Source organism: Callionymus lyra, chromosome 3 (assembly GCF_982586985.1).
Source record: "Callionymus lyra chromosome 3, fCalLyr1.hap1.1, whole genome shotgun sequence".
NCBI lineage: Eukaryota > Metazoa > Chordata > Actinopteri > Syngnathiformes > Callionymidae > Callionymus > Callionymus lyra.
Window position 1 is genome coordinate 18,599,586 of NC_141820.1, and position 23,880 is coordinate 18,623,465.

General features: G+C 40.8%; 2 protein-coding genes across 10 annotated transcripts in view; one reads left to right on the forward strand and one right to left on the reverse strand.

Annotated features, from left to right (window-relative positions):
* The first annotated feature begins 593 nt into the window (after positions 1 to 593).
* On the forward strand, positions 594 to 7,362 carry LOC148083679 (HMG box-containing protein 1-like). Its single transcript, XM_087786794.1, has 13 exons — positions 594 to 641; positions 1,439 to 1,537; positions 2,348 to 2,422; positions 2,493 to 2,685; positions 2,751 to 2,856; positions 2,932 to 3,043; positions 3,100 to 3,194; positions 3,859 to 4,015; positions 4,224 to 4,368; positions 4,439 to 4,557; positions 4,676 to 4,847; positions 5,793 to 5,934; positions 6,228 to 7,362. Exons 2-13 carry the CDS (start codon positions 1,447 to 1,449, stop codon positions 6,243 to 6,245), a joined length of 1,425 nt encoding a protein of 474 aa, XP_087642920.1. The 5' UTR covers positions 594 to 641; positions 1,439 to 1,446; the 3' UTR covers positions 6,246 to 7,362.
* A 42-nt stretch (positions 7,363 to 7,404) lies between these two features.
* Positions 7,405 to 23,880, reverse strand: part of ptprz1b (protein tyrosine phosphatase receptor type Z1b) — a 50,847-nt gene continuing 34,371 nt past the window's right edge. The window contains exons 4-32 of one of the 9 annotated variants that reach the window (XM_087786791.1): positions 23,542 to 23,693; positions 23,382 to 23,477; positions 23,244 to 23,310; positions 22,308 to 22,465; positions 19,579 to 19,726; positions 19,084 to 19,268; positions 18,442 to 18,568; positions 18,163 to 18,203; positions 17,598 to 18,047; positions 17,318 to 17,495; positions 17,045 to 17,227; positions 15,894 to 16,038; positions 15,723 to 15,814; positions 15,576 to 15,661; positions 14,716 to 14,736; positions 13,285 to 13,381; positions 13,125 to 13,207; positions 12,922 to 13,056; positions 11,786 to 11,917; positions 11,562 to 11,719; positions 11,348 to 11,483; positions 11,121 to 11,267; positions 10,293 to 10,386; positions 9,989 to 10,062; positions 9,806 to 9,934; positions 9,595 to 9,741; positions 9,389 to 9,531; positions 9,182 to 9,317; positions 7,405 to 9,102 (exon numbers count right to left, since the gene is read on the reverse strand). In XM_087786791.1, the coding sequence (XP_087642917.1) occupies positions 8,959 to 9,102; positions 9,182 to 9,317; positions 9,389 to 9,531; positions 9,595 to 9,741; positions 9,806 to 9,934; positions 9,989 to 10,062; positions 10,293 to 10,386; positions 11,121 to 11,267; positions 11,348 to 11,483; positions 11,562 to 11,719; positions 11,786 to 11,917; positions 12,922 to 13,056; positions 13,125 to 13,207; positions 13,285 to 13,381; positions 14,716 to 14,736; positions 15,576 to 15,661; positions 15,723 to 15,814; positions 15,894 to 16,038; positions 17,045 to 17,227; positions 17,318 to 17,495; positions 17,598 to 18,047; positions 18,163 to 18,203; positions 18,442 to 18,568; positions 19,084 to 19,268; positions 19,579 to 19,726; positions 22,308 to 22,465; positions 23,244 to 23,310; positions 23,382 to 23,477; positions 23,542 to 23,693 (3,884 nt within the window). In that variant the 3' untranslated portion in view covers positions 7,405 to 8,958. Of the gene's footprint in view, positions 9,103 to 9,181; positions 9,318 to 9,388; positions 9,532 to 9,594; positions 9,742 to 9,805; positions 9,935 to 9,988; positions 10,063 to 10,292; positions 10,387 to 11,120; positions 11,268 to 11,347; positions 11,484 to 11,561; positions 11,918 to 12,921; positions 13,057 to 13,124; positions 13,208 to 13,284; positions 13,382 to 14,715; positions 14,737 to 15,575; positions 15,662 to 15,722; positions 15,821 to 15,893; positions 16,039 to 17,044; positions 17,228 to 17,317; positions 17,496 to 17,597; positions 18,048 to 18,162; positions 18,204 to 18,441; positions 18,569 to 19,083; positions 19,269 to 19,578; positions 19,727 to 22,307; positions 22,466 to 23,243; positions 23,311 to 23,381; positions 23,478 to 23,541; positions 23,694 to 23,880 lie in introns of all 9 variants that reach the window. The other 8 variants (XM_087786790.1, XM_087786785.1, XM_087786793.1 and 5 more) reach the window with 8 other exon arrangements.

The window sequence follows — 23,880 nt, forward strand, 5'->3', positions numbered from 1 at the left end:
CACAGTGCTACCGGCTACCGTTTGAGGGGTGTCCCATGCTGCCTGTGAGCTGTGTGTGCTGTCCCAAAGAAACAGTGTCTTTGTAAATGTTCAGATTGTGTAATTGTTAGAGGGTGGTATGTTCAACTATGGTGCAAGCACGAGTGGTGTTTGTTTTTTATATGAGAAATTATTATGTTATATTTGAGTAATTGTATTGAATCAAGATTGTTATTCACGAGGATGCAATAAATAATGTTTATATTGTTATGTGGACTAAAATGTAATGATTACGTTTAAACTGCAATATGCATTAAGTAAACCCCAAATCTTCAAAACAGCTATTATACTTTAAATATATATACGTATATACAGGTATATTACGTTTTCATTTATTTTAATCATATGTTTTAGGTTTATATTGCCAAAACAAAACCCGTGAATTGTTCAATATAAAAATTGTTTTAAGTATTTAAGTCAGTATTAACTCAAGCTGTTACTTTTCATTATCGAGGCTGCGATAAGGAAGGCCGACCATGCAATTCCTCGACCAATCAGCTCTGAGATAAGTTTTGATTGACAGCTATTGTAGCGAATGCGGCCGCCGTATACCTTCTGTTTATACCAGCCCGTCTCGCCTGTTCAGGGCGACCTGTTTTTTGGTGAGTTGGAGAAGTTTGTTGAAATATTTACTCAATTTCCGAGCTTTTTAGTCGACATGCGACCATCACACGTCAATGATCTGTTTGTAAACGCCATTAAAGTGTTTCGAAATCGAGCTGACAACGTTGTTTTCCGTCGGTTATTTGTCTTTTTATTAGAAACTAAACTGTTGTTATCGACTCGAGTGACGCAAAGCCACCTCAAAAAACTCCCTTATCGTCATGTTTACCGAGGTGGTCCATCTTTAAATGTCCTCCTGAGTCGTTGTGTAATCGTTGTTTTGTGTGTTTTTCTCAGCGACGGTTTCTGTTTCTATGGCAGTGTTTTTCACCACAACATACAAAACAGCTTTTGTCCCTCAGGTCTAACTTCACCACGACACACGTCCTGTTTGACGCGAATCTATTTTAGTTTTTCATTTATTGTCTTTTTAACAAGTGGAATCTCGCTGACACCCTCGATTTAAAGTCGTTTTTTAACGAAACATGTTATGACCGAGTATCTTAGAACTGAATGAATGGGCTCGTTGCGCGCATGCGCCAAGTATCTTGAAAGTTTATAAACAAGATGTCACATGACGAGGAGATTGTGAAATAGTTTTGAACTCAAAACACATTCCCAGAGAGTCCCTGCTTAACCTCCAGGACCTATACATAACTGCCAGGTTATATTTATCTACTCAAACCATCTCAGCCCTTCATGTCACCAGAGACTATAGCTTGACGTACATTCTGGCCACACAAGTGTAGGAGAAAAGTGTATATAATTGTCATGATTGTGTGTTTTTTCTTGTCAGTATACATTATGGTGTGGAAGGTTGTGACCCCGACTTTCCAGTCCAGTCACACCAGGCCTCAAGCTATGGAGCAGGGAGAGTCTGAGAGCCGACAAACAGGTACTACATCTTCGAGGGCCTCTTCGACATAAAAGTTTATTTTGCCATGAATATCACTTGAATATTTGAAACTTTATGAATAAAATCTAGAATATATATTTTTTATCTTTATCTTATCTATGCAATAGGAAGAAGATTTATAATTGAAAGGTAAGTAAGTAAGTATTATACATGTTTATGTCCAGACAATGAGCTCCTCCTGTGTCCTGGTGTTTTCTTTTTGTTTATACCAAATAAAATACTATTTATTTAATCTTCCAAAGTTATGATAGTTATATAGGGCAATTGATCTGTTGATCTGTACTCAAGATTAGTTGCTTGGTTAGATTATTTATTTATTTAGTTTCTATAGACTTTGTAAATCTCAAGATCTCCTTCCGGAAATTAGGTTGCAAGTTCACAGCAGACAATACAGAAGTTTCATAAAAGCAAGAACAAAGTGCAAAGAGATAAAGATACAAAAATTAACATAGAATAACATCGTCCCTTCACTCTGCTCCTGCCCCCAAACTCTGAATTATAAAGTGTAATTGCACGAGAAATGAATGAGTCCCTGAGTCTATTAGTGTTGCATCTGGGGAGGATGTCCGTTTGAAGATAAATTGGAAAACATGATTACATATATATTTTATTGAGTATTGTTTTGATTGTTTAAGCGCTTTGTGACCCTGGTCTGGAAAAGCGCTAAATAAATATAAATTACTTACTTACTTACTTGCATAGGCTTAATGATTTAAAAAAAAGTAAATCAATAGGTTTAGTGTAAGTTATATATTATATTGATCTTTTTGTTTTATTCTTCTCCCATAGATTTAGGTGAAGTCCCGACTCTGGGCTGTGAGGAGCTTCTCCTCACATCAGCTTCTGAAGTGTCTCTGGATTACGGTAAAACAGTTTTTTCTCCAGAAAACCACATAAAGCAGGACTTCTCACACCTGTGTCCGTCCGAAAACAGACGACCTCCCGGACCTGCAGGAGGTCCAGGAGGAGCAGACGGTGGTGTATCAGGTGGAAGTGGGGGTGTCGCATCAGGAGCGACACACAAACGCACACCATCCGAGGACTCCGGACACACAGCTCCTGACACAGTTGGCTCACATCGCCACCGGACCGCAGAGTCCTCTGCTGCGAGAGCCCCCGCGGGCCTGGTGGGTCGCTGCGGAATCTGATTTGAATTTGGTTTGTTAAATATATCGTTTTGTCTGTTTTTCAGTTCCTCTTCCACTGTTTCACTAAACATCAGCTGTGATCTACATTCCTACGCTAGACCTCCACCCTCGTCCGACAGGAGAGCAGGGAGGGAGCGACACCACAGCAGGGTGACGAGAACATCTTTTTTTTCAAAACCTTATTCTCCCGTGAACCAGAGCGTGAACCCGCTTGTTTCCTCTCAGACCAGCAGCGAGTGCGACTCCGTGGTGTCGACCAGATCTTCTCTGTCCGATGACGAGGACATGACGTGGAGCGTGACGTGGCCGGCGACCGCCTGGCACTGTTTCCTCAAAGGTAACGTTGTGTTTTCAGAGTCGGGCTCTTTTTGTGAGACGGTTTGCTCTCTCCAGGTACTCGCCTTCGTTTCCACGGCGGTCCAGACGAAGAGTGGCGGGACGTGGAGGACCTGGACTCCGACAGCCCGGGTCAGTCCAGTTCTCACAAGGTGAGTCTTGCTGTAAACACCAGTGCTGTGTCTCAAATCACATACTACTCTTAGTATGCTAGAAGTTAGTATGCATCAGTTAAGTGTACGTACTAACTAGAACGCAAATTCTCCACAGATAGTATGTCTCAAATCAAACACTGCTGCTACACACTAACCGGAAATCACATGACAGCTTCTTCTTCTACTTCTATTTAACGATGTTGCAACCAGCTGTTTGAACGCTATCGACACCTGCTGGCAGCACGTTTTGCAACTTTGGAAAAAGAAATAAAGAAAAAATATGAGAATCTAAATAATCGCGAGATATTTAAGCTGGTATCAGCAGCGAAGACGTGTTTATCCTCCTACTGCTGCGGAAAATGCACCTGTAAGTTTATAAATATATATGCATTTATATATGACGTAACTTCCGTTTAAAACGTCACTAAGATGGCGGCTGTTTAGTGTGGTTAGTGTCCATCGAACCGTGCTCAGTTTTGTGGGCGTGTTAGTACGTCAATTTAGTGTGCATGCTGCACTAAATTTCGCATACTAAGAATTGAGATGCACTAACGCACTAAAAATACTAACTTTTAGTACGCTAGTATGCGATTTGAGACACAGCACTGTAAACATAAACCACTGGCTCCCTCTAGTGGCTGATCCTATGGTTGTTCTGCAGAGTTACGGTTCTGAGGGCCTGCAGTTGGTGGAACAGTCTGAGAACGTGTTGTCTGGACAAGCAGTTCTACAACTGACCTTCGACCCCGGGGCTTTCGGACATACCTACATGACCGCCCGATGCCAACTAGACCACCCCTTCTATGTAAAAAATAAAGGTGGGTGTCCAGAAACACAGAATATGAAGAAAAAACAACAAGTATTTAAAATGGTTAGAAAATGTTACGTAGTGCTGTGTTAACACAACTTAGTCACTGTTGATTTATAACATGTTATTACAGATGTTAAAGGTAAACTAAAGTCCAAATCCAGGTTTTATTAATCGAATGTAAGGTCAATATTAAGAGGTTTTTTTTCGTCGATCAGGCTGGTCGTCGTTCTACCCGAGCCTGACTGTGGTGCATTATGGGATACCGTGCTACGAAATGGGTCTGGGGGATGTGTGTCTGCCTCCAGGACACAGAGACGCCAAACACACGGACGACTCCAGAGTTTTCGACACGTTCAAAAGGTAAAGAATCTCTCAGACGGTAACAAAAAAAAAAAAAAAAAAAGGCAAGAGTGACACCTCCTGTCCACAGTTACGACTTCACGCCGCTAGACTCCTCCGCCGTCTACGTGTTGAGCAGTATGGCCCGACAACGCAGGGCCTCCCAGTCCAGCGGGGGCGCCGTCTCTCCGGACAGAGAAGCGACACAAGGTTTGTTATAAATAACGTCTTTCCCGTATTATAAATAAGTGCTAGGTCAGCGATAACGAGTGTAATTCCCTCCTGGTCGATGCAAGTAAAACTTATTATTTTCCAAAATGTACTGCAGGCGTCCACAGTCGTAGCCCCGCCCACCACACGCAGCGAAAGCCAAACAGAAGCCAACAGGAGGCGGCGAGCGAGTCGCCCGTCAAGTGCAAGAGGCCGATGAACGCCTTCATGCTTTTCGCCAAAAGGTTCAGGGTGGAGTTCACACGGATGCACCCGGGGAAAGACAACAGGTGCGTCACGTGTGGAGATGTCTGGGTCAGGAAACAATGATTATATGATTTATTATTTAAAAAAAAACATAGATATGGCCATATATAGCAATATTATTTCCCACTACACTGTATGGATTTACAACAGCACTGGGTTGTTTTTTTTTACATTTTTTCCAATTTTCCAAAAATAATTTGTTTTCATGTGGTAGTTATTTTATAGTTTATATATATATATTTAAAGTGTGTGTAAATTAGACAATTCCTTTAAAAAAAATGTGTTTAGTTAAAAACATCTTTGGGTTGCAGTTAAACTTCCGGACCGCTAGATAGTAGCAATTATTAGATGCTCCACAGCTAAACGATGACGGCAACAATGAAATGCCGCAATATCCTGGACGTGACTGAGAACGAGAGGATACGGTTGACTCCAGAAGCTTTTTAAATCTGTTGTTTGGACATATTTTGGTTTGAAAACAAATGAAAGCAGTTACGACTTCATCAAGAGTCGCGTGGTCTGTAAATTCTGCAACACCAGAGTCAAGTACTCGACAATACTACAAGTGTATCCTTGATACTACGGTATCGCAATATATCCCATTATATTGTATCGTTGTCCCTGTATCGGGATGAGTATTGTATCCTCAGATTCTTGCCGATACACACCTCCATTATGTTATAAACAAACAATCCTAAGAAACATCTTAAGACGTTTCTATTTGTTCAGGCTTTTCCTTGAATTTCTGGAACTCCTGTTGTGTTATCAGTATTATCTTGATCTTTAAAGTATGTACTTTTTTGAGTATTGTTTTGATTGTTTAAGCGCTTTGTGACCCTGGTCTCGAAAAGCGCTATATAAATAAATATTACTTACTTCTTTAAGTGTATTTGAAAGGATCAAACATGTTCATTGAACTGTCGGTCGGTTCATGAAACTCCTCGTAGACTGACGCGTGTTTTCTTCAGAGCCATCAGCGTCCTGCTGGGCGAGCAGTGGAAGAAGATGCGCAGCGACGAGCGGCGAGTGTTCACCGTCCGAGCCAAAGCTCTGGCCGACGAACAGAGGAGGCTCAACCCGGACTGCTGGAAACGAAAGCGCAGCAACTCTGTGAGGACGCCAGAACACACACACACACACTCACTCGACACACACACACACACACACTACTGACTCCTTTAAGAAACATCTTAAGACGTTTCTATTTGTTCAGGCTTTTCCTTGAATTTCTCGAACTCCTGTGTTGTTCTCAGTATTATCTTGATCTTTAAAGTATGTACTTTTTTGAGTATTGTTTTGATTGTTTAAGCGCTTTGTGACCCTGGTCTGGAAAAGCGCTATATAAATAAATATTACTTACTTACATGTTGACACTGCGTCTCATCACCTCCTCTCGTCCACAGGGCAGTCACGGGACTTAAGTGCCTCGAGGAACGGAGACGAGAAGCTTCAGCACACACTCATGTAGCAAAAACCCTGAATATAATTAAACCATATTAATATTTCTAAACCTTTACAAACGCTCAGAGGTGTCGCAGTGACCTTTTAAAGCGACACACTTGTAGAAAAATAATAGCTTTAATGGACGTTTTTAAAATAAAAGGCGGGATTTCGGTGCTACTTAAATATTTAGTTTTATTAGCAAAGATATATTTTTATATCATTAAGTATTATGTCTAATTAGCAGGTGCAGGTTTGTTCAAACATCTTAACACTTTTCTAACCAAATGCTCCAAAGAAAAAGTCAACGTACACTTAACTGAAACATTCGAACGCGCTAGTTAGCTTTAGCGACCAAGTCTTAGGACAGTTTTCTCAGGCCACAGTGACCGTTTTTGACGTTTGCAACCTTATAATTAATCCTTATCATTAGCAACCAAGTTAGTAACAAGAAAAAAAAAATGTCTCCTGCTTATTTTTTTAGATACTTGTTTTACTGGATTAACAATTGTAGTCAAACATAGCTCAATACCACAGTGTCCAAACTTTTGCTTCACCTTTAAAACCAAATAAATGTGATGCAAAAACTAGTAAATGGTAACAAAATGAGCCAAATCATGGCTGGGAAATGGATCTGATGGATGGGAACTAACTTTGGACAGTTCTGCCTTAGGTTTTTTCACGTATTATTTCTGTACACAGCATCGCTTACCTCAAAGATGAGGTCACTTTTCTTCAGAAAGTTGTATTGGATCATGTTTCAGGCAAATATAACTAGATCTACTTGTATAATAACCATCGCAGCGACTAGACTTTTCCTTCAAACCGTCTAGTTTCATCAGGAATGAGAGAAGAATCCTTTTGCCAAAAGAAACCCTTGCGTGTAACAGAAATAAATAAATATATATTTAGTATTAGAAAGCCTTAATAATCTGATTTAAAGCCACCAAACATGCAGGTTTGATCTGTCGAGGCAGGTGCATACATCACGCACTATATTCACTTTATCTTGTGTAACCGTGTACGTATGGATAGAAGATATATATTGTAATCACCTTTGCTGATGTATTGTTTTAATTAAAAGCATGAACTATTCAACCAGTGTGGAAAATGATGAATGGAGAAAAGAAAGAGTAAACGTTTTTTTTTAAGAAATCTTTTAATAATCTTCAAATTAATCCGTTTCTATTTACAATCTGTTCTGAAAAGTGATTCGTCGTCATCCTGGCTTCAGCTATGGAGTAGATTCTGCCTCATTATATATTTTATATATTTGAATACGCGTAAATGACTAGAAAATGACTAGTAAAATAGAAAATATATTGAAGTACAGTATAAACAGTGATTACTATAGTTTTATAGACATTTTGATTCAGCAACCGGCTCAGATTCATCTACTTTTTTAGCAACACGGATAAAAAGATTTTAAAACAACAACAACAACAAAAAACAAAGAACGAATAAAACAGAACATTTAATTATTAAAACAAAAAAATGTTTGCCTGTTTATAACAAGCATTATGGCACAGGAATACCAATTATTTCCTTTTTTCTGCTCATAATATATATATTTAATCAACAAGTTCTTCTCCCAAATTTGCTTAAGAAGTTGTCAACCTGATGATTTTTCTATTTATTATTAATACTTGGAAAAATAGTTTCTATTAAGGACTTTTCTTGTAGTTAAAACAAATGAAGTTCAGTAGAAAAGCGCTCAGAGAGTGCACACCTCGGCGCATGACTTAAAGAACCGCAGCATAGAATTAAATAAGTAAAACAACTTCCTTTTCTGATTTTTTTTTTTTCAATTTCATGATGTATTTAAAGAAGTCATGTTTTATTTACTAGTTTAGCACAGCATGGCACATACGTTCCAAACTTTACTGGATCCAGATGGAAGTCCGGAGCACCACCACTGTTTAATTTTCAGCCCATTGTCCCATAAATACACAGTTTAATCTAAATAACTGAGTTATTTTCCTGACGATCACATGACCTTCGTTTCACAGGTAAAAATCGTAATATTAAAGCTTCTATTCTTTATAATCTGTGATAGAAAAGGTCGCTCGATGCATCATCGGTAATAAAAAATAAGCAAAAAGTATTAAAGTTTAACGATACAAATGTTGAAAAAGTAAGTTCTAGGGTGTGGAATGTGAGAGATGTCGTATTAACAGTCAGGTTTATTATATGTTTTAAATATAAAAAAGGACGTGAGCAATAGACAAGTCTCTCCTCTTATATCTTCTGAAGTCTTTCACATTCTTCAATAAAAACCTATTTTTTGTGGTTTTTATATGAAAAAAAAATTCCGTCGCGAGGAGAAGAAACGTGAAGAAAGGCACTCAAGTCACAGTCTGTGGAAATCGCTCCGAGTGAGACTTCTTGTCCTGGGCTGGTTGTTGTGAACAAGAATATCTTTGTTTGGATTGTTTCTGTTTTGCATAAATGTTTATCGATAAGAAGATGAAACACTAATGAATCTAATCTGAATATAAATTGATTGAGGTTCATCACCTGATGGATTTTATCTGCTTTATCCTAAAGTTCCCAAAGCTTCAAAGCCAAAAATCCCCAAAACTCACTTTTTGGCTTTGATGGAATTTAAGAGAATTTCTAGCAGATTCAAAAACAGAGTGTGTTTCCTCTGCGATCATTGTGAGTCCGCCCCAGAGTGTGTGTGTTAGTGCGAGTCTACATGAGGGACTCCAGACTCTCCGCGATGTTGTTCTGGCCCAGCGGCACCGATCCGTTGGTCTCTGGACTCTGCAGGGCTCTCTGGTCCTCCTGGCTGCTGACCAGACTCACCACCGCCCGGTACAGGTACTGGTACTGTTCCTGCAGGGGGCGACGCGTGTCATGACGGAACCGAAGCCGTTGAAGATGTTTTTCTTCTGGGATTTAAATCGCCACTCACCACGTCATTGAACACGCCGGGCCTCATCAGGTTGGTCATCCGGGCCACCTGGTAGACGTCCACCTCGCCCTCCTCCTCCAGCTGACTGGACAGCGTGGTCAGGGCGCAGAAGAGCCCCGATGTGGCCCCGCCCATCCTGTGAGCGCACAACGACGGGTCAGGTGTGTGTGTGTGTGTGAAGAGGGGCGAGTTCATCGGTGGACTCACAGATCATGCACGATGGTGGGCGTGCCCGTCGCCCTGCTGTGCTCCCTGACCCTGCCGATCAGATCGAAGCAGTTCCTGATGGGACTGTCGGGGTTGGGCCAGCAGGGGGCGCTGTACTGACGCACCTCCTGGACGTAGTCGTTCTGAAAAGCGACAGGATTGTGTTGTCAAACGGGTGACTGACGGTCATGGTGATGATTGTGTACCAGACAAGACTCCAGTCTGACGTCCTGCACCAGCAGCTGTTCGTCGCTGGACACACACACAAGCTCCTCCCCCTTGTGTGACACGGTGAATCCCTCGAAGCTCATTGGCTGATCTTTGCTCGGCCAGAACGCGCACGCGTCGTCGCTCTGAAGATAAAGATCGTCGTCATCCCCACACACACCCGCTGTACACTGAAGGTGTCTCGTCTACCTGGCAGTGTGCGTCGTGCAAACGCACAACCGTGTGTGCGTCGTGTTCCCAGATCATCCTCCAGAAGTCGGCCACGGTGCCGCTCAGCGGGGTCTGGGTCACGACGAACTCCCTGCTGTGTCGCTGACCCTGAAGGAACGGAACCATCAGCGACAACACTGAATAACCGTTCACATTCGTTACCATGACGTAGGAGGCGTTGATGTAGCCGGAGGCGTTGGATTCCGACGCCGTCAGACTCACGCGTGAGCGCTCCACTGTCGAGAACACAATCCTTCACTAGCTTTCAAAACATGTACGGCCGTGCAAGATATTCTCAGCTGCACTGATGAGTTCACTGAGAGGGGGTGAGCCAAATAAAATTCAATATATTCTCGCGATCATGCAAAGTTGTTAAGGATTAAGATTCCGGATAAACTTCATCCACCAATGAGTTCCATGCCATCGGATTTTTAAGTAAAACAGAGTTTTGGAAGCAGGTTCTCACCGGGCATCAGGGCTTTGGCTCGGTTCCTCATGTCGTTGCCGTCCCTCAGGGCACTGCTGTAGTCGGCATGTTTGGCCTGACGTTGACTGATCAACTGAGGACGAGAGAAGAAAAAGACGAACAGACGAAGAAAATTAATCTGAGCCTGAATCGATGAGACTTTAATGAAATGATGATAATAGGACAAGGAACAGATGATTTAATTTTGATGGTGTATTGGATTTATACCTGGTTTAAGGTTGTATATTATTCACTTGCACGGCTTCTAAAGGCAGTTGCAACTACATTTATAAATAACTACAATAATTGATTCATTGACTTTGTTAAACCTTGCATTAAATCCCTATCAACCATAAAATAAATACACTTTCATGTATGTTATCACTACATAACATGAGATTTGACTTTGACTCCAATTTGATTGCAGAGTACTTTTTAATTTATAGACCCAGAACATGTTGGACCATATCTCCCAGCTGGTCTAGGAACACCTCATGGTCCCCTGGGAATATTACGGTGATTTGTGCTGCGGCTTCAAAGTTTACCAACCTTTTTATCGATTTTTGAGCGTCTTGTATCACATAAAATCAGTGAAGTCACTCAGTAAAATTAAATCAAATGACTTATGAGATGTCAAATTTTGAGAAAATTAAAGGTTATAGTCCTAATAATATTATAATTCACTACCAATTCGAAGCAGCACTACAAGAATTAAGATAACTACTGGAAGGGTTTTGTTGTAATGGGATTTAGGAGGTGTTTGAATGGAGACAGAACCCTCCTTCGACTTTACGTGTAGAAAAAAATGTTGAAACTCTTCCTAAATACCTTAAATTGTTTGTCCAGGCGTGTTCGGCCTAACACGCCTGGGGTCAGAAGATCAGACACGTAATTGTGCAGGAGGTCGGAGGTCACCGCGGTGTTCCGACTCAGAATGGCCTCGGTCAGAGCGTCGTGGATGAACACGTACTGCTCCTGCGAGAAACAGTAGAAATACCAGTTGGTTCGTGTCTTTTTGCATTTTTTGTATTGTATGTTTTACGCTTGTGTGTCACCTCGGTCTGGACCAAGAAGTTCCTCTGAGTCCTCACGTGTTTGAGGAACCCCAGAACGTTCACCGTGCCCTGATCTCGGATCTGCTGCAGCATGCTTTCGATCACTATGTAGGTTCCGGTTCGACCCACACCGGCGCTGCAGCACCAGAGAAATATTCCAACGTCAACCTTTCCTCACAGACAAACCTCACAATTGAAGCCAAGATGTTTCTACCTGCAGTGGACCAGGACCGGGCCCATCTCCTGTGTCCGGGCCTGCGAGGAGGATCTGATGAAGGACAGAACCGGCAGAGTATATTCCGGGACCCCCATGTCCGGCCACTGGGTGTAGTGGAACTGCAGGACCGTGTGTTCCGCTTTCTTGGGCGACGCCTGGAGGAGCAGTTGTGAGTCGATGGTCGTCAAAGTCGTCTGGTGCCGATAATGTGAGTTTTCTACCTTCACCGAAGCTTCTCTCAGAGAGAAGGTCCTCAGAGTGTAGTAGGCCAGTGTCTTGGTACTTCTCAAGGTCACCTGGTAGGAACCGTAGTCCTCCTGGTTCTCGTCTGGCCAGTACTGGTCGCACTTGGTCTGTGAGCAGAATCAAATCAGTAAAAATGTTTTCGTAAAAGTTCAATGGATGTGCACAAGGCTACAGCGAGTGGTGATGGGAAACCATTTCGGAATTTTTATTAGATATTATTTGAGTCAGAAAGTGGTTTTATTTGAGAAAAAAATACTTTTTTTATCAAATTTTTGAGTATCACCCGAAACTATGCATGTAACAATATTAATTAGTTTTTTAGTGTTGATCAAGTTTAATTTCCTACCACAACAGCTAAAAACACCTGGACTGACTATCAGATCAAGGGATAAAGAGCAAAAGACCCACATTAAATTTTAAATACATTTAAACTATATATTACATTTTAAAGTCTGAAGTGGTAAATACAGATCATAAACCCGTAACTTTTGGAATATGATTCCACTGTGGTAGAATTTGTGCTTAAATTGTGTCTTTAATTATTGGTTAAAAAATTATAAATCCCTGCTCATTAAAAATAATTTCAAAGGAAAACTCTGCTTCTCAGTATCACATGTTCCAGATTATAGTGTTTTGACAAAACGTCTTTTTTGTAGCCATTTTATTTTGATAAAAGATTTTATGACGATTATTAGAAAAGACCAGGATCAAGAAGTTAGAACGAATAAATATTAATATAATATATTGTATTTATGGCCTTTTAAAATTTTATGTTTAAAAATGTAAACCATCTCTGCTGTTAACATTATTAATTATGATATTATTATTATTTAGTTTTCGTTTTAAGACTTTATTTCTCATTTTACCGTTCCAACACATCACTATTATCAACTTCCTCTATAATCTCTGCTTAACAAGTCTAGTTCAGACCAGAGTAAACACATTAAAGTCAAAAAATACAATTCAGTTGTGGGTCTTTTTCCTTCAATTTACACTGTTTTTACATTTACAAATATTTTCTAAAACAGAGCCGTACACACTAAATAAACCAGGTAAACCTGTGATAACTGTAGCTCTAAAAGTGTTATTGCCGAGTGTGTGAAGCTCTCACTCGTCCTTTCTCCTTCAGGTTTGTGATCATGACGATGACGCCCACGTTCTGCTGCCAGATCATCCTCCAGAAGTCCTCCCTGCTGCCCCTGAGGGGCCCCTGTGCAGCGATGTAGGCCCGGGTCCGCTCGTAGCCCTGCAACGCCACTGCACGTCAACGCCGTTCTCAACAACATCACATCCTCGAACCCGAAACACACTCACGTCCACAAAGTTAGCGTTGATGTAGTCGCCGCAGGAGCCGTCCCGGTCCAAACTGCTGGAGAGTTTCACTCGGCTGTGATCGTCTGAGGAAGGGAGAGTCGACGTGTCAGCCACAGTAACAAGGGTCAAGGGTCAAGGGTTAGGAGAGACGCTCACTGACAGGCCAGGATGTTGATGTATCTGTTCTTGCTCTTGTTGTCGGGGTGATTGGAGCTGTCGGCGGTGATGCCCATGTCCACCGTGCAGGCCTGCACCTCCTAGACAGGACACAACACAGGAGGTGAGCGGCAGCTCGGTTATACTGTCACTCCGAGTCATTAAATTCATCTTTACTCCTCACTCTTGGTCAGGAAACATCACCATGATCTCATCAAGTCAATATAGAAGGCGTTCATTTGGAAATAAAGATGGTAATATATGAGGAAAAAGTAAATGTAGATATATTTATAAATATATTATAGATATTTATATTTCACATCTATTTTAGTTTAAGTTTACTTCAAACTTGCTCTATTTTTAGATACATTTTAATTTACGTTCCATTATTCATTGTGAAATAAGTTTGAATTATTTTCAGCTCTCGTAAAATACTCAAAAGAATCGCCTTTAAAACATTTAAAAGCTTTCTTGTTATTAATCACATAAGATATGACAAATAGCTTTAAATAGTCCACATTTAGTGGTATGAGAAAATATTGATACACGGATATATCACAATTCATTTTTAATTGATGTTCAACAGCTCAATATCGATTAAAATAATGTTCATAATATATTTTTCTCTATTATTATTTTAGCCTTTTAATTGTATTTTATTATAGTTACTAAATGTTTTATATTTCCATTGAGCAAATAAAAAGATGGCAGTCATTACATCCTCTGCTGACAAAGGAACAATTCAATCCAGCGGGACCCCAGCAATGACTGAGGACGAGAGGATACAATTGACTCTAGCAGCTTTTTAAGCTGATGTTTAGACATATTTTGGTTTAAAAACAAATAAAAGCACTTTCAACTTTGTTGAGTCATTCAGTCTATAAAGTCAAATACATGGGCTATATTATTGTTTTTTAAAGTATCGCGATGTTGTTATATATATGTATTGTTGCTGTATCGTGTAGCACTAGATTCTTGCCTACTATGAAGTTTTTCAGACTGCGAAAAATAGATACATTTCTGAAGATGTAGCAAATGTGACCAGACCAAGGCCTTACATTGATATTCTATTTTTGTTTTCTATTGTTATTATTAGAGATTGTCAATTCTAGTAATTAAACGTGTATAGATTTTCTGTCGAGGCCGTAAATGTCATGAAAATATGTCAGAAAGGCAGTTAATTAAAAAACTATTCTGAAAACATATTCATGTATTGATTAAAAAGGCATTACTTGTTAAAACAATATGATTTTAATAATAGGGAAAATAAATTAAAAGATAAAACAAACAATAACATCATAGTATTGTTTCATCATGTTTAGGTCAAACCAATGATGATGAAAGGAGGAGAAACAAAATAGCTTTAGATTGATCAAGAGTCACAGATTGACAGGTGCTGGACAACATGTGGTGGAGGGCGGAGGTCACGTCTTACCTGGTAGGACTCTTGGACAATCTAATGGAAGGTGGTGAGGAAGCAGAAAGCGCGATGATGGTGGTGGAAGTGGTGACAGGAGGGGTCAGGGGTCGAGGACACACAGACAGACAGGGATCAGTGTCGGCACAGGAACATGGGGTATACACACACACACACACACACACACACACACACACAGAGGAGAAACAGATAGGATACAGTTTCTTCTCTTATTAAGCAGAGAGGACAGACTTTACTAGGACTGTTTGATGCCTTAATGGAGGGTTTGACGTCCACTAATGGTTGACAGGAAACAAAATCAGCTTCACATCAGACCTCAGTTGTAAAATACTGAATCTAGTTGGAACATAAAGTTGTGCACCAGGTTAAGCTTTACGCTAATTCCGGGGTCCTAGACTTGTCATTTAAAACTCCATTTGTTGTGGCTTTAATGAATGCAGGCAGAGCAAGAGACTCCATTTTTCTTAATTTCAGATGGTTAAAAAAATCAACTTAATCAAATTAAATATTATCATTTATAAAGCTCTGGTTAAATAGTTAAAATAGAACAGATAGTTAAAATAAAATGGACAAAATTCACAGCGAAACCACATAAAAATCCATGAAACATTAAAATATAAAATTTGTCAAAGACGATCAGAAAAAATGTTCAAAGACAGAGAAGAGATGCATGACTCTACAGTGGTGACCTCGGGTTAAGGATATTTAAAAAAAAAACAATGACATAAACAATAGTCAACATGATGTTAACAGAAGTATGAAAAGCATTAGGAAGCTGACAGATGATAATGTAATTTAATTATCTATACATGGTCAGGAAATACTCAGCAATAAAATACTTGTAAATGACAACAGACCTCAAACTCTTTGGCGAAAGTGCTGGTGGCGTGAAGTTCCATCACTTTCTTCACAAACTGCTTCACCGTCAGAGGTTCGTGATCGTCTGACACACAAAAGTAAAAGTGTGTTATGTTGTCTAAACTGTGTGCGTTTGTTTCGTATACCTGTGGCCACCAGCAGAGGGGTCGACAGAGCCGACACGACCTTAGGCGACCCGCTGTCGTCTGGGTAGAAGTTAGCCGTCTGGAAACAGTTTCTGTGACTCAAGAGGAAGCTTAAATATGAATACCAGTGATCGACAACAGCGTGGTGGTTCTGGAGTTGTGTGTTTGTACCTCCAGTAGATGAGGATTCCCACCAGCACCAGCAGACACACCCCAGTCAGAGTGGACACCACAGCCAGAGGGACAACGGTTCGCTTCTCCGCCTCCACACCTGCGACCAGACCGACCCGGGACTCATGGCTGCTGTTGCTTCTGTCTGAGATTCATCAATGATGAACAAGAAGATCATTCAGAGAACGCACATTTCACACACTCGTTTCCACTGTGAAACAACAGGGGGCAGTAGCATCCCACATCTAGCAACACACAAGAGTGAAGAGGAAAGCAGTGCAGTTTCAGCAAAAACTCAACTCAACGTAACGCAATTCTTCGTAACACAATTCAACGTAACGCAATTCAACGTAACACAATTCAACGTAACACAATTCAACGCAACTCAACTCAACGTAACGCAATTCAACGTAACACAATTCAACGAAACGTAACTTAATGTAACGCAACTCAACGTAATGCAAATAAACGTAAAGCAAATAAACGTAACGCAAATGAACATAACACGAATAAACGTAACGCAATACAACATAACGCAATCCGGCGTAACGTAACTCAATGTAACGTAACTCAACATAACACGACTCAACGTAACACGACTCAACGTAACACGATTCAACGTAACACAACTCAACGAAACGTAACTTAATGTAACGCAACTCAACGTAATGCAAATAAACGTAACGCAAATAAACGTAACGCAAATGAACATAACACGAATAAACGTAACACTACTTAACGAAACGTAACTTAATGTAACGCAATTCAGCGTAACGCAACTCAATGTAACGTAACTCAACATAACACGACTTAATGTAACACAACTCAACATAAAACGACTCAACGTAACACGACTCAACGTAACACGTTTCAATGTAATGTAACTCAACGGAACACGACTCAACGTAACATCATATTACAAACGCAACGTAACACAACACAACGTAATGCAACCTAACGTAACTAAACTCCACTTAAGGTCGGTTAAATTTACGAGACCAAACATAATGTAAACCAACACAACTTAAATCAACATTATGTAACTTAACTTTGGTAACGTAACTTAATAATTCAACTGAACACGGCATGTCTTTGATACAACTGTGACACAATGCAACCAAGGTCAGAGCAAAGAGAGTGATAGGAGTTACCGTTGAAATTGAGTTGAGTGGTGTGAGTCAGGACCCTGAGCAATGAGGAGGACGTGTAAGACTTGTAGCTATTAGCGAGCGTGTTGCTTCCTGTCGCCACTCTCTCAGTGATCCACAGTGGTGTGGGCGCTGAGGGCACCGAGGCGGTGGTCTCTGGGACAGCAATGCTGTTCACCTTACTACCTGGAGAAGGGAATCGCACGACACCATATATTCAATAAATACAATCTATAAAACATTTCAGATGTTCCTGGAGGTCAAACATTCCTGCACCTGGAATAGCCTCGGCTGCAGAGGAGCTGATCTCAGCTTCAAGAGGCGAACTGTTGACCGTGTCCTCGTAGAAGACGTCCGTCACCTGGACGTCCTCCGAAGGTGGTGTGAGGTATTCGGACTGGGACGAAGGGAAACCGATCCCACCATCTGGATCTACAGAGCCTGGATCAATGGACTGAAAGGAACATTTTAAAAACAAAAACATATATGAAGAAATGTACATCACGTTTTAATGGATTGTATTATCCATTCAATTATGAATCCACATGCTCACTACCTGATTCGGCTGCAGGGACAGCGATGCCTCCTCTGTGATTTGCCGGCGGACGTCGGTCTGTGTGGTGGGTCGGGCGGCCGGGAACAGGAACCCCGGCTGCTCTGTGACCGCGGTGACCCAGATGGCACTGTTGCCGTCAAAGCTCGGTTTCATCAGCGTCCCCGGTGACGGGACGGACTGTTCTTCCTCGATCTGGTTCTCATCGAAATCCTCGAGATCCATGGGCATCTCTAACATTTTCTCATTCAGGTTTTTCTTCTTTATCTGGGAGGAGCTGGTTCTGGTCTTCACCGGAGGGTTTGGCTTTTTGACCGTCGGTCGGATCGGTTGCACAGGCTGGTTCTGGTAGACTTTGGTCTGTTCCAGAGGGATCTCTTCGACTGGACTGTGGTTCTCGGAGGTCATTTCATTCTGAGTATCTGGTTTAACTTTGGGTTTTGGTGGAACCTGCTGACAGAAAGAGTTTGTGTCAAAGTATTACTCAAAAGATTTCATGACAAATTTTAAGTTTTATTTAAGAATTAGATGGATTTTCATTGATTCTCGATTAGACCTGAATACATACCCCAGTGTTGCTTTGTGAGACATCTGGATCTTGGTCACTCTCTACAAAACAGCACAATAAATTATGTAAATACACAAAATATTCATTCAGGTTTTCTAATAAACAGTTACAAACCTAAAGAAACATATTGTATTCAATGTTTTTATACGTTTTTACAAAGACGTTATGTTGCCAAATCGCCACTAGAGGCCACTGTTGACTTGACAAAAAGTGTGTTTAATGAAAGTTCAATGTTTTATCTTGAATAATCCTTGAATGATAAGTGAGTTGAGGTCGTACCAGGCTCTTCCAAGGGCATGTCTACAATGATCTGGCTGCTCCAGCGCCCCCTTAAGCCGTTGGTGCAAACAGCCACCACTTGAACCACGTAGCTGCTGTTGGCCAACAAGCTGGGAATGATCGCCCCCTGGAAATAAAGTCAATCACGACTTAAGGTTATTAAAAGTTACCAACTCAGTGTTCAGTGACAAAAGAATTGTTGTGAATTCCAAAAACCCTTTTTTTTGTCGTTTTTACCCAGAACATGGACATTAGTGTGTGGATCTTTCTAAGTATTGGCGAAATCGTTACTGGAGAGAAGAGTCCTTCAAAAAAATCTGTGGTTCCAGATGGTAATCCAGAACAATCGCTGAATTTGTAACCGTTTTTTGAACCTGAAAATGTTTTTTAGAGAAGAAATATGTATTTAAACTAACACTTGAGGTGCCATCCCACTGAACAATTCTCCCAGTAACGGTGACCTGACCAGCTCCCACAATGCTTTGCCGCCCAGCCAACCAATCACAGATTAGTCGATCACTTTTGACATAGACGTATCATTTAAATCAGGCATCACTAAAGGCTGCATGGAGTACAAATGGCTCAATGCTACTACACTGTATTCATTGTGTGTTTTTTTGCAAATGAAGAGTTATTAGGTACCACGTCCTGGTCTCCGTCTGTCCGGTACTCCTGTTTCCTCTGCTCTCGTCCCTGCAACCTCTGGTAGGTGACCATGTACCAGTCGATGGTGGTCTCGTAGACGGCGCGAGGTCGTTCCCAGGTCACCACGATCGTTGTGTCGTTCTGGGCGTCCGCCTGCAGGTTTTCAGGCTGGGAACTGCAGGCTAGAGGGCGCCAGAGGACCATTGTTAAAACACAAAATCCTACCTCTTTGTTCCCTGCATAACTTCAGTGTACATTTAATGTAGAAGAGACACAGTAAATATTTAATTTTCAGCGAGAATCCCAGTTTCCTTGGCAACCTCTCACCAAAATCTTTGATGGATGGCAAACACACACTGAATACTGATTCATCTTTGGATGACTGAGGTGACGGTGATGGACATCATCTGATGTACACCAAATCATTTCAGAAAACATAGATAATTACTAAGAAATACTAAATATGTCTCGTATAACGTTGTGACATCATACTCGCTGTGAGGACGTCCTCCACGCCGGTGTAGGAGGCGAACACTTGACCCATGAACTGCTGCTGCTCCCGGAAGTTGTTCTGCAGATAATCCGTCAGCATGACGTAGCCGGCCTGCTCCATGGTCATCACCTCGCAGAAGACCTCCAGCTGGACGCAGAGAGAGAGGCTGTTGGATTCTTCTTCTCTGTGTCTCCACACGTGCGTGAAGGTTTGTGTGTCGTCATAGTGGCGTAATGACGTGTGTGCGGCTCGGAGTGTGTGTGATGGTCCTAATCCTGTAACCCTCCTAGTGTGTGTGTGAGTGGATGTGCATGTGAGATGTGTGTGTGTGAGCTGTTTTGATGTGTTTGTGTGTAGATGTGTGTTTGCGTGCATGTGTGCACGTGAGATGTATGTGCATGCCTGTGAGCTGTGTATACTTGTGTGTGCATGTGAGATATGTGTGTGTGCATGTGAGATGTGTTTGTGTGAGTAGGTGTGCGTGTGATGTGTGTGTGAGCTTGTGTGCATGTTAGATGTGTGTGTGTGCATGTTAGATGTGTGTGTGTGCATGTTAGATGTGTGTGCATGTGAGTTGTGTGTGTGCATGTTAGATGCGTGTGTGTGAGTAGGTGTGCGTGTGATATGTGTGTGTGAGCTTGTGAGATGTGTGTGCGGGTGATATGTGTGTGTGTGCATGTTAGATGTGTGTGCATGTGAGTTGTGTGTGTGCATGTTAGATGCGTGTGTGTGAGTAGGTGTGCGTGTGATATGTGTGTGAGCTTGTGAGGTGTGTGTGCGAGCCTGTGAGGTGTGTGTATACTTGTGTGTGCACGTGAGATGTGTGTGCATGCCTGTGAGGTGTGTGTTTGTGTGTACTTGTGTGTGCATGTGAGTTGTGTGTGTGCATGCTAGATGTGTACTTGTTTGATGTGTTTGTGTGTAGATGTGTGTTTGCGTGCATGTGTGCACGTGAGATGTGTGGGCATGCCTGTGAGCTGTGTGTACTTGTGTGTGCATGTGAGATGTGTGTGTGGCATGTTAGATGCATGTGTGTGTGTGTGTGCATGCTAGATGTGTGCATCTGTGTTTGCATGCATATGTGCATGTGAGATGTGTGTGCATGCCTTTGAGGTGTGTGTGCATTTGTGTGTTCATGTGAGATGCGTGTGTTTGTGTGAGATGTGTGCGTAAATGAAATGTGTGCTTGCAGGCTTATTAAGATGCGCGTGTGTGTGTGTGAGATTTATGTCTGTGTTTTTACTATCTGAAATGTGTGTGTACGTGCGTGAGATGTGTGTGCTTGTGTGTGCATGCACTTGTTTGTGTGCATGCCTACATGAGATGCGCGTCTGAAGTGTGCGTGTACATGCATGTGAAATGTGTGGGTGCATGTGTGTGTGCTTGTGAGATTTTTGTGTGCCTCCGTAAGACGTGCGTGTGGAGTGTTTATGTGTGACATGTGTGCGTGCATGTGTGCGTGTGTGCTGTTGTGTGGCCATGTTTCTGTATCCATGTCTGTGTTTAATACAAAGAAATAAAAGTGTGTGTCTGTTTATGCACATGATTAAAGTTGGTTGTGTGTTGATATCTGTCAATCTGAAGGGACCTGTGTTTCTATAATCCATAGCTTGTGTGTATATTATATATATATATATATATATATATATATATATAATATACATTACTGTGATTGTGTTTATATTTATGTCAGTCTATTGTTTCCCTCAAACTCTGCTCTGTCTTGGATGAGCTGCTGAAAGTCATCATTCATTCACAGATAAGTTCACATTTGAGACTCTTCAGGGAAACTAGAAATAATATTTCACATCACAGACGATCAAACGTCTCCTGATTCCTTCACTTAAATGTTCTCGTGTAACTTTGTGTAACAGCGGTCATCAGTGTGGCATCACGGCGCATTACTCTGTCGGAGTGAGGACGAGCCTGCAGGCAACACAAATGACGAACCACGCTGCCTGTTGTGACACTGAAACTGAACTTTACTTGTCAGTTTGCATCATTTCACTGCGGGTTAATCTGTGCGCTGAAGTCGGGCACAGCTGACCTGAGAGCAGATCTGTAGGTTCAGCATCGTGGTTACATTACCGCATGTAAAAATAGTGTCAGTCAAATCCAGCTCCATCATCGCAGGTAACCACAGTCAACTCTTCTTTTGAGTCTTTTTATTTCAGCTTTAGGAGTAGATGGATGTTTTATAGTGAGTCTCACTCGTGAAAAAGCTATTTTAGTTTTAGTTAAGTTACTGTTTCTAGTTCTACCAAAGCAGCTTAAAACACCTGGATATTGACTCATCAACTGGCAGAAAAACTAAATAATAATAATAAAAATAATAATAAATAAGAAGAATTTAAATAATAATAATAGTCAAGAAATGAAAGATGTTTATTCCAAATATGTCAAATAATTTTAATTATTTAGTTAGTTATTACAATTCTATAAAATTAAGTTTAAAATTAAAATTCAACTGCCCTTCTGTGACAGGTTCATTAGAAAATCAACACTAACTAGAAGTAAATGTGTCAAGTATTATAGCTAGTTGATATTTTATGTGTGTTTTTAAAATACAAGTTGGTGCTGAAGCACATTAGCTCATCTTAATTGAGATTAATGCAAGGTTTCCGTTTGTATTTAACTATCTTTTGACTACAAGCTAGTTAACATTCTGAGATTCTGAGAGACATTTTACTTCTTCGCTTCTTTTGCAAATTTTTGAAAACCTGCTCACCTGAGTTTCGGACACTCCCACAGTGTGTTTGAAGACGATCCACTCGACCGTCTCCGAGCAGGGAGGTGAGGTCAGCGAGCCGTTGTAGATGAAGTATTTATCTGTGTTATTGGGCAACAAGGAGCTCAAGGAGAACGGGTCCACGGAGGCAACCTTTCCTGAAGGAAGAATATTTGGACCAAACCATGTCATTAAACAAAAAATATTTTAATTAATAAATAGTAATACAGATTATTAATACAAATTATTATTATCAGTTCAGTACCAGTCACCCCAGACCATCAATAAAAGAATAGACCGGTGTTAACAACAAGCCTAAAGAAAAATATTTAGAGAAAAATATTGTCAAAATGTGACACCGAGTTCGTTAGATTTTTATTTAAAGATCAACTAACTTGTTGATTTATTGTATCCTCAGTATGTGTCCGTTTGTACAAAACTCTTTTCATTGAAATATTTACATTAGAAAATTAGATTAAGCCCCGCACCACTGAAAACGCTTTGTTTTTCTGGAGATGAAATCTTGTTTACCAACACCACACCACTGTGCTGTTATTGTTCAATAATCAAGGTTTGTTACCATTAAAGCCGGCTAAAAAAATTTAAAAAAATCACAACATAACGATGTAAATGAGCAGCTTGGTGGAGGTCTTCACTCCTTGAGTGCTTTTTATTATTGTAACATAATTCTGTCCCGTTTACTTTTATCCATTAAAATATTCCGACAATTTGATATGCCTTATTTTTCCAAAATACTCCTTATTGTAGTTATATATCTGAATTATTCAATCAGTTTAAATTGTTTTTCTTTGACAATATTATCAACTATAGTCTTACTTCAACTGTAAAGTGTCTTGAGATAACTTTGTTATGATGAGACACTTTAAATAAAATTGAATTGAATTGAATATTAAATCATTTTTGGTGTAAAGTTACCGTATCTGCTGACATCGTTGACGGCCTCAATGATGGGAGACAATTTAGGATTGTCATCCAGGGTGACCTGAGAGAGAGAAACCAAGTTAGCGACTGTAAGGCCACAAAAAGAAAACGTTGGAAAAAAAGGATACAGACTTCAAAAAACACAGCCATAGCAGCGATTCTTCCTCCTTCTCTTATGGCCTCCTCCACAGTCCTGTGGTCGTCCGGGTCGTAGCCGTAGATCTGCATCTGTCCTCCGACCAAACAGACGTTAGCGTCATGATAATTCAGAATGAACTCAAATGATTGTTACCTCAAGAGGAAATCTAATCCCATTCAGGCTGTGCTCCGACCCCTCTGAAGAAGCATTACAGCGCCCCCAGTGGAAAGAAATTCTTCCTACACGATACCTGGAACTCAAGCCTCCACCGCTGATGAAGAACTGTCCGTCCACCGCGATGGAAACTGAAGGATAAAACAAATCATGTTGCTGTAAATAAATTGAAAAGGTGAACCTTTAAATAAATAATCTAGAAACAGTCACAAAGCCTTATTAAAAATGTAAAAATTGGTTTAAAATTTGTATCAATTTCACATAAACTGCAGCGTTCAAATGACTCTATAATAAAGGTTCAACATGAAAGTATATGTT

Excerpts from the sequence above, each read along its gene's own strand:
- LOC148083679 (XM_087786794.1), top strand. The coding sequence starts at position 1,447 with ATGGTGTGGAAGGTTGTGACCCCGACTTTCCAGTCCAGTCACACCAGG. Across the intron at positions 4,016-4,223 it reads CTTCTATGTAAAAAATAAAG|GCTGGTCGTCGTTCTACCCG; the intron begins GTGGGTGTCCAG and ends TTCGTCGATCAG. Across the intron at positions 4,558-4,675 it reads GGACAGAGAAGCGACACAAG|GCGTCCACAGTCGTAGCCCC; the intron begins GTTTGTTATAAA and ends AATGTACTGCAG.